We start from the raw sequence: 10237 nt of genomic DNA on the forward strand, positions 1-10237 counted from the left end.
GTCAGTTTGAAGTAAAAACTTGACCTGGTAATGCAAAGTTGCAGGTTAGCTGTGACACAGCTAAATTCAGTTGTTCCAGGTAAAGAAATTTCAATTTACTTCTTCATAGATAAGTTAGTTATAAAAGTCAGCTGAACTTAAAATCTAACAAACCAACCAAAACACAGCTGTCTTGGCAATACCACTGAAGGACTGCTGTGACGTATTACATATGATGGTTTGGCAAATACAGATACTGGAAAGTAATTTTCAGCAAGTCAATTGACACTGAAAATGGGCTGTTGCACTGGTCCTGTCAGACAAGAAAGTGGGGAAGAGAAGACACCCTCAAGTCAGGAGTGTATGTGGTTGCCCTTGCCCTTCCCTTCCAGTTTTGACAGTGCACTGCACCCTCATGGGAATGTGAGATTAACTTCCCTATTAATCGTCTCTTGTCCCAACTCTCTCTTTCTATTCTATTCTATTCTATTCTATTCTATTCTATTCTATTCTATTCTATTCTATTCTATTCTATTCTATTCTATTCTGTTTGTTTTTTCCTCTGTTCCTTTTATTAAGTCTCATTTAAGTCTGGCTTGAGCTATCTAGGACTGCTTGTCTACAACAGCAGTGTGTGCTGGTAATTTACCGAACTGCTTCTTTTGGACTGCCAAGTCCTAAATGGCATAAATACACCTGAATGGTATATTGATATGTTGTTTGTGGGGTTGTGTTTACTTTCAGTTTGTTTGGTGTGTGGGTAAATCAGGGTGTCCGTAAGTAAGTTAGATGCTGTCTCAGATTGGGGAGAATACTTGTGTTGGAATTTTGTCCGGCTTCACTAAAGCAGGAAATAAAAGCAACTTTGACTTCTTTCTTTGAAGAACAACTACACTCTCCTAATTGTGTGTGAAAGTTAACATAGAGGGAGCATGAGAAGGAACAAATGGATTTCTGCAAAAATTACCTAAAAGTAACAAGGAAGATGAATATCTAATGGACTATTCTATAGTAGAATATTCATCTCAATTTCCTTCTTCTTCAGGTGGTTATGCAACAGCTTTTTAATAAGTTACAAAGCTCAAAAACCTTTAATGATAATTTTGTCATTGAGAGACATTCCTTATGGTGAAACCCTGCAAGGCATATTTGAAGTGGAAAAAGAAGTGATTCTTCTAACTTTCTAGATGTAAACATTTTGGAAGCTCTAGCTTCATGGTGGAGAGTGTGTGAATCACTTTGAAATTACTTTGAAAGTTTCATAGGAAGTTTGGTTATTTATCTCATTCCACCATAGACAGATATGGCCTCATTATGTCTGTTCTTTCATATTTCAATTTTTGTCCCAGGGTTTTGCTAGAATGGGTTCAGCGATTGGGTGTGAGAAAAGTCAAGACTGGGGATCTGCTGGTTTTGGAGGTGTATTTAAGGTGGACTGGATCCGAAAAGAAAGCATTCCTTTTCAGTTTGCACACCATTTGCTCAACCCATGGAATGACAGCAAGAAAGTACAGATAAGTAGGGATGGCCAGGTAATGTTACTCTCTTCTGAAGTTTTCTTTATTTGGTAGAATGTATTTGGTGTATTTTTTATTAGCTTGTTCAGCCTTGACATTTGTCTCCACTTGTTTGTGTATCTGCTGATCTGAATTCGCAGTTCATTAGTGTATTGTACCTTCAGCTAATGCAGAATTACTGCTGAAGTAATGGAGCTATTTTGATAAAATCAAAAGTTTCTTGCTTATGTGTTAAAAAAATTATTTTAAGGTGGATGCTTCCAAAAAGAAGTTGTTTGGTTTGATTTTCAGTTTGTAATTTAGTTCTGGAGGTTTGTTCCCTATCTGCTTGAGATGTGTTCTCTTAGATAGTCTATTACACCCAAATAACTGTTCAAAATTATTAATTTTTTTCTGTAAAGCCTGAAGAGAATCCTGAGGTTTAAGGTAGAGTGCAGCTTAGGACAGTTCTTGTACTTTTTACAGCTCTAAAAATGCAGCTAAAAAAAGCCAAAGCCAAAATTTCTGTGTGGCAGTTTCTGCCCTCTCCCCATCCCCTCCCTGAACATCTCCTTGAGGATTCAAGAGCTAAAGTTTTTGTATCACTTTCTCTCCTTCAAATCCTCTCTCCAGCTGTAAGAAACTGGAGGAAAGGAGAAGTACAAGGAAAGGATGGCCACTGTATTTCCTGTGACCTCTATTTCCATATTCTCCACCACACTTGATGGAATTCAACTTAAAAGATGTGGAAAATAATGATCTCAAGTTAGTAAGTGACTGATCTGTGGGAGGTACAAAGTGTCTGGTGCATCTGTTCTTGTGTATGGTGGTAGGGTGTTCATTGGGAATTGTCTTTGTGAGAAATGACAATTCACTGTCAATGAAAACACCCTAAACAGCCTGTAGGCCAGGATGGCTTGCAAAAGTTTTTACCTCCTGCTCAGCCCTAGTAAGAAGACCTTGCTTTGCTGTGAGTTCTCATGTTTGTCCCAATAGCAGAAGAGATGAGCTCTTCCAGAAGGGTTGAAAGAAATAACCAGTAACGTCATCTAGCAATTCAGTAATAAATAGTTTCTATGTGCTCAGTAGTAGCAGTGCAGGTAACTTCCCTGATTTCCTGTTCATTTCTAGGAGCTGGAACCACAAGTTGGAGAGCAGTTGCTGCAGCTTTGGGACCGTATTCCTTTGGCAGGAAAAAAACTGACTGAGCATGCCAAGTAATGTGACAGAGGTAGTTTTTCATGCATTGCTTGCTGGTTTTGTGGTAGAGGAAAACCCATGAAGATACAGTGTATCATCACAGTACTGTCTTTCCTTTATAGCTTGTGGAAGAACAAGTACACTTGGTACTAAATATTCTATTATTTTGATTTTTTTTTTTTCAGCTGGTTTAGGTTGTTGAAACATCAGCCACAAGAACCAGCAGTGTATCTACAATAAAGATGAGGAAGATGACACAACAGCCTCCTGACATTCTTCCTCATGCTGGGCAGCTAGAAGTGGAAAAATAAGAAGGAATTGTGTTGTTTTCAGTGTTTACTTGCCAACCTGTTTTTTGACTGAGTTGGTTTTTTTACAGGAGTGTGCAGTTGATACTTAAAAATACAGTTAAGTTGAAAACAAAGTTTGAAACAATGGACGTCATTTAAGTTGTCTGTGGGTTTAAAATAGCATAACAGACAGTTTAAGTATGCAGTTTACAGTTAAAGCTTTCTCAACCCAGTAAAAGGTATGAGAATGTAAATGTTAATTAATCAGTCTTGCAGTTCAGTTAAAAAAAAAATACTAATTCCAAATATGCCAAAAGGCTCCCTAAGTGTACTTCCACATCCACAGTGCAAGAGAGCAGAATATATTCATACAAATAACTAAGCAGCTGGAAATGTTAATTTTTAATTTATTTAAAAGTAATTTTAAAAAAAATTATTTATTTTGGTTTTGTTTGTAATTATTTATTTATGTGTTTATTTATTGTTAAATTTAATTATTTTAAATTAATTTAATTTAAATAGAAAAGAAGGAGCATGAGACTTCTGAGATTGGGTGCGTCCACTGATGTTTCTAGTTTCAGTTATTTTTCCCCTTTAAGACGTGACTCACACCTTTGAGAAGCTGAAACAGTCTTTCAGAGGCCTGTGGCCAAGTGGTACTTCAATATTTCACTAATTTAGGCAGTGTTACAATATTTGTATTTCTTTAAAAAACAATAAAAATCTTTAACAGTACAATTTCCTTGATCATTTAACATTGTCTTCATACTTTCTTTCAAGTTGTTTCTTTTTCTTCCACACCACTATCTTGGTTTATTTGGCTTTTTCTTAGTCCTTAACATACTGTACTGTAAGGCTGGTATAAGTGGGTGTGATCACTGTCAGCAGTGTTTGTGGTCATTTTTAGGTTAAACCAAGATTTTTTGCTGCTTCTGAGCCTCCACCTGTTTCCTCTTGTCTGTTCAGGATATTACCCCATGCATTCATTTTGCATTCTGTGCGGTGACTTCCACACATGAACCATCAGTTTGACCTTTGCCAAGACTCACTGGGTGCCTGTAAGGCTGGTATGCCCAAGAAATAGTTTCTCAAGACAGTGCATAGAAGGGAGGCATGAGGCTCTTCCTGCCTTTTACAGTACTTCCAGGCCTGTGCCCACCCAGGAATGTGGGGCAGTACTGCCGTGTACAGATTTACAGGGCCCTGTGCACTCCAGAGACAGGGCTGGTACAGGAGCGGGAGCACGGGCAAGTGTAATGTTTGGCTAACCAGCCAAATGGTACTTGTGCAGCTTGATGGTAAAAAGAACAGTCCAGCCATAGCATTTGCATTCCACAAGGCCACTGGCCAGCATAGGTCGCTTGTGTGAAGAAGAGATCGTACCCTGCTGCCTGACAGACGTGGTCAGGTAAGTCTTTGTATGCCCAGATGTTAGATGCAGCCCAGTCATGGTGGATTGTGTAATACTATTATCACCCAAATAACTGTACCACTGACATGTATTTTCTCACACACTGCATTTAGATGTGGACTGATTGTCCCTTAAGCTGTTGGTCTGGTGTCTGTAACCATCTCCTTTTTAGCAGGGCTGCCTAAAGCCCTTACACTCTGGTAGCAGAAGTGGATTGCCACTTTCTGTGATGATTCCAACAGTATCATCGGCCTCCAGAAGAACTCCAGCCCTACCGCACAAGTTTTAGAGACACCTGACCTGCCTGATCATGACTGAATGTGATCATCATACCTGATCTGAAAACTAAAGCAGAATGAAGGGCAAGGAGCTGAATGTATCTGAAAAATAGCAAAGCAGCAGCGGCCAGCAATTCAACAGAATCCTTGCATTGATGACAATAAATGGGAGAAATGGCCCATCACCATCTCCTCAGCAGCAGTAAAAATTCCACTTTGGAGATTGTTCTGCGCACTAAAATGCTAAGGAAATTAACACAGAGCCATCCCACACTTGAGAGACAGGAGAGTTGCCAGGTCCTGTTCCTTGCTGCAGACAAGACCGTGGCAGCATGGAGATGTGTGACCTTGTAAAATAATAACTCAGGCCTTGCTGCTTCAGCTGGTACAGCTAATAGCTAGCCTGATAAGTTCCCTTGAGAAAGGAATTTTAACAGTGAGTTTATGTATCTGTTTGCATTATCAATCTATTCTTGTGGGAAAACAATTTGCACCTTGAGGAGGGAGATTCTACCTGTGTGAAAGACTGACTTCCCAGGAGATAAGAATGTAAAAATATCTAGAGAAGAAAGTTTTTGATGAACACGTACGCTAGCCATTACCAATCAATGAACCGAGGAAGCCAAAAGTTGCTAACCAATTACAATTAAACATGATGCCTTCTGATAACCATACAAATATAAGCTATGGAGGATAAAGATTGCCTGTGGTGAATAAAGGAGGTGTCCTTGTCCATCTCTATTGCGACATCTGGTGATCCCAGTGAGATAGAACGTGGTTGGACATGATCCGTGGTTGGACGTGATCCCACGTGATAGCAATAGCTGGCTGTGAGGAGAGGGGCACAGACGGACGCAGCCTGAGAGGTGCAAGAGGCAGCAAGGAGAGCTGCCAAAACAGGGGAGGTGGAGAGGAGAGATTCCATGAAGAACTGCAGCAAGGAGAGCTGCAGAATTACATGGTGTGCAGAGCTGAAAAAGAAGCCCAGACTGCAATTTTGGAAAGGTGAGCTACTGGAGAAAAAGTGGGAACACAGGTATCTACCAAAGAAGAAGATGCAGTAAATATATGGACATTTATGTTAGGCAAACAAGGGGTAAAATATGATAAATAGACATTGCAAACTTTGTTGCTGCTGTGTAAAAGAAATTGCATTAGAGTGGATGTACAAACCGCCTTTTTTGTCAAAAGGTCGGAGGAGGTAGTGCAAACATTATGAGTGGCAGCTACAATGGGAGACGAAATAGCTACAAAATTGCTAACTATGTAGCATTTGGCTCAAGATTTATTAATGCAATCAAAAGCTGATGGAGAAGTCACATCTGCTGCCACCCCTGCCACTGCTTAGCTCATAGAGACCTTCTGCTTAACACCTCCTATTTCAGTAAAACCATTCCTTGTTCCTTTGCCTGCGAACAACGAGAGAGAGAAGATTACAATGAGGAAGAGGCCTGCCCACAATCTGACAGAAAGCAAAACGCCGGCATTGCAAATTAAATCAGGTTAGTGATGTTTGCTAGACGAAGAAACCATGGAAGTGTATTGGTATCCCTGGGCTTGGATGCTCATCAGAGCTCTCCTGCCATCTCCCAAGCGCTGGGTGGCAGCTCCGTCATGTGGTGCAGCCTGCCCCCCTCCGCCCCACTCCTTCCCCTCTCCAGTCAGCCCTGAGTACACGGCGGGATCACACCCCACATAAAATGCTGAAGCTATGGCACACCATTATCAGAATGTCTAGAAGATGCATTTAAATATGTTTGTTAAAACTAACCTTGTCTTTTCAGTGAACTGTGGGTTTTAATAGGATTGTTTACTGGAGAGATTCAAACCTGTGAATGCAATGTCTTCTTACATATCAGTAACATAACAAGATCTAACTTTTTTAACAGAAATTTTGATGCATTGCATGATTGAAAGAGCTTGCCATGTGGAATGAATACCCCTTTTTTAAAGAATTTTAGTTTAAAAGTCTGATTGCACTAAATTAACACTGGTTCTTTGCTAAATTATAATGATGGTACCTGTTACCATGAAAATTAGAAACATACATACTTAAAAATATAATTGCAAGCTGGTACCTTTAAAACACCATTTATCACTGCATAGAAAATGTTTTAGTTTGTGGAAAGGAAAATTCATATTTGTAAAATACTGTGACCCCTTGCAAAATTAAAAAAATCCCTCTTTAGAAATATTTAGGGTGAATATTAATGGACTAAAATGAAAATTAATGGACTAATCCTGCAGCAGTTAACTTTAAAACCTAATGTCAAAACACAGAATTTCTGAGAACAATTAGCTGAGTGAGACCCGTGGTAGATTTAACCACTCATTAACCAAAGCATTTCTTTTCTCACTTTAAAATAAACCCTGACTTCCCCATTAACGTTATCTGCAAAAAATATTTGAGGTTTAGAAATAATTAGCTCACAAAAACTCCACTGCACAATCAAACAAAGTTATGTTAACCATAATTTTGTCAGTTTCCTTGCTTTCTACCCCCAATTTTAATAAGGTAATTTTACTGTGAATCTTTTTTGCTATAAAGGCACATGTGACAGCTTTTTGTTTATGCACACCTATTTATTGATTCAAGTGTAGTTATTTTTCCTTACTACATTTAAATTAAAATTTAACTTGATATCAAAACACTATAAGTACATTAATAGACTAAAGCTGCAGAGAATGGTAACTCATTCTTTTAAAATAATCTGAAACCCTGACTTTGTAATTGTTTATATATGTGTCAAATTTACACACCCACTAACCTAGCCAAATTACTTGTGCAGAACTCATGACAGTATTATATAACTGGGTTCTTACTGTTTTATGCCTTAAATATTTATATCCCCTTACCTTTATTAGGCCAAGCTCATATCTATTGTATAGATATCTGTGAAAAGTTGCAAAGTTGAAGGACAGTTTGCCAAAATCTACACTGTTGTAATTTTTTTCCAATAAAGCTGCACTTCAAAAAGTCCTCTTAAACTTATATTTATACCAAGAAAATCCTTACAATGAATAAGTATTTTCAATAATATTTGCAGTTACCATGAGCTATTCTCCAAACTAAATTACATAAAATAACCATGTATTTGTCACATCTTTATAATCCTTCCAGTAAATCCATGTTGCTTCTATATTATTCATTTGTAATAATAGAGTCAAAATTAGTAAAATTCTGTTGTATCTGGAGCTTCTAAAGGAACATTCTCCAAGCTAGTTTTGTTACTATTCTATTAAACTTAACTTTTGTTAAATTTAGGTGATACTCATTTTCAGTTCTGCTATGTTTTAATTTAATACATTAATTTAATAAATTAAATTAATACTTAATTTAATTTAAATTAAGTGTTGGTAAGATTAATCAAGGTTAAGCTTCAGTATTGTTAAACTTGAGCGATGTTAAGTTTACCTTCTGTTAAATTGAAGTTCTGTTAAGGTAAAGTTCTATTAAGTTTTGTTAAGATTAATTCATAAAATTTCACAATTTTGTTAAGTGTTACTAAATATAAACAAAGTCAAGTTTAAGTGTTGTTTAATCTAAATTATTTGAAGTTCTGTTAAATGCTATTAAGATCAATTTCTATTCAGTTTCAATAACATAAACTTTAAGTTCTAATATGTATACTTTTGTTATAATTAAGTGACATCAAATTTCATTGAAATTAATTTAAAGTTCTGTTAAAATACACTTGTTTACATTCTAACATACAATTATCATAGAAGGGACTAATGGGAAGTTTATGTAAAGTTGACTTCTGTTCAAATCTGCTCATATAAATTACAAGATACACTTCCTTTGTTAAGACGGTACCAACTGAAACAACTATGATAAAACATTGGAAAACACCAGTTTAAAGATATAAAATAATAAGTTGTCTAAAATATGTGCAGATAGAATTTGTTAGACCCTTGATTTCATCAAAGATTCTATTGGTATCAATGCTTTGCACATAGCCTTGGAGCTGGGATACCAGAAATTTCAACATCAAGAAGACAACTGGGGAAGGGCTCGGGTGAGTTTTGCTGTATGAGTTCTTGTATTCCAAGAAGCCGCGTCGCTGCATATGCTTTTGCTTTCTTGACCTGTGTTTGGAAGAGCCAAGTGTGCCTGCAGACCAAGCAGACAAGGACCAAAAGACAAGAACCTGTCTGGATGCATCCCTCTCTCTGCCAGAAATCCTCAGAGGAGATGGGGGAGACACTGTAGTGGAGCCCAAGGGGCAGGCATATGTCAGCTTCACAAACACTGGGACAACAGTGGGGAATTTCTGAGGAGGTCAAGCCGTTGCTGTGCCTCCTCCTGACAGCCCATGTTTTGAGCCTTTGGACTAACTAATCCTAGGTTTTGAAGAAATAAGCTACTGTTCAATATTAACATAAATAATCCTAGAGGAACTAATCTTCAGTTTGAAATAAAAAAGCCAGAGTTCATAGATGTTATCTATGAACAGATGACTATAAAGCAGATGACTGGTGCCAGGACTCCACTTGCTGCTTGGCAAATTCAGATACTCATTCCTAAATATGGGACAGCTTTTTGTGGAGGTACTGATACCTGCTCTTCACTTCAGAGTAGCTGGAGCTACTCTATGAAGGAGAAATAAAAATTAGGGCATGCAAAACTTTCTGCAGAATTTAGAATTTAATGTATTTTCCTTTAAAATAGCCTTGAGCCAGACTCAGCAGTTACCACATCCTGCAGATGTGGTGTCACACATACTTGTTGTATCTGCTGATAACCTGCTAGGAGTCAATGAAGCAACATTTTCGTGAAAAAACCCCCCAAGAAGACAACATGAAGAACATTTCACTACCACAAGAAAATGCTAACTTATGTAAAATACTAAAAATACACTCAAGTTTGACTCTAGAGATTTTCTTGTCTGTGAGCCATCACTTTTCTGGGAGGTTTGCAAAAATCCCCAACTCCCAGCATCACTCAGGGTCTGAAATTAAGCCTCCCACTAGGCAACAGAAGGAGCACATGCTCTAAAACTCTGCTTGGGACATCTCTCACCTTGCTGTGTGTTCACAGACAGCTCAGACAGGGTTTTCGTGCAGGGTTTTGCAAAAATCAGACCCAGCCCAAGCAGTGTCTGAGCATATATGCCAATTCCACAAAGTTTCCCTTTGTCTCACTGAGCAATACCAGGAAATTTAAAATACAAAATACTCCCTCTGCTCACAAATACATTTGCAACCTGGCCAAAACAGAAATTACAGAAAACAGAAACCATCCAAAAAGCCTCAGTGTGCACACAGAATTAAAGATGTGGAATGTTTGTATCCAAACTAGAGAAGCCCAGGCTGGACAGGCAGAGTATCAGGTTTTTAACAATCGTCTCTGCTAAAATCATAGTGAGGATCAGCCACCTAGAAGATGACTAAGTGGTGGCTGTAAGTTGAGTTTTGTGCTTAAAAGACTGAGAGGGAGAGTGTCAGGAAACCTTTGGGGTTACAGCTGCTGGTTTCTGGCACTTCCAATCTCCTCCTCGCTCTGTGTATCAGCATTCCTCAGCTCTTCAGGATGCTGAGGCAGTCAGCAAAGCCTGGGCCAGTCTGGCTGTTCTGGGTATG

The 10237-nt window shown here is 38.3% G+C and overlaps 1 protein-coding gene across 2 annotated transcripts in view; it reads left to right on the forward strand.

Annotated features, from left to right (window-relative positions):
- YTHDC2 (YTH N6-methyladenosine RNA binding protein C2) overlaps nt 1-3720 on the forward strand; it is a 29223-nt gene extending 25503 nt beyond the window's left edge. For both annotated transcript variants that reach the window (XM_071456492.1, XM_071456494.1), the window contains 3 exons: nt 1329-1511; nt 2607-2706; nt 2861-3720. In XM_071456492.1, the coding sequence (XP_071312593.1) occupies nt 1329-1511; nt 2607-2696 (273 nt within the window). In that variant the 3' untranslated portion in view covers nt 2697-2706; nt 2861-3720. The remainder of the gene's footprint in view (nt 1-1328; nt 1512-2606; nt 2707-2860) is intronic.
- Nucleotides 3721-10237: the final 6517 nt, after the last annotated feature.

The sequence above is a fragment of the Agelaius tricolor genome, unplaced genomic scaffold (genome assembly GCF_023055355.1).
Source record: "Agelaius tricolor isolate 1412-34295 unplaced genomic scaffold, bAgeTri1.0.p SCAF_59, whole genome shotgun sequence".
NCBI lineage: Eukaryota > Metazoa > Chordata > Aves > Passeriformes > Icteridae > Agelaius > Agelaius tricolor.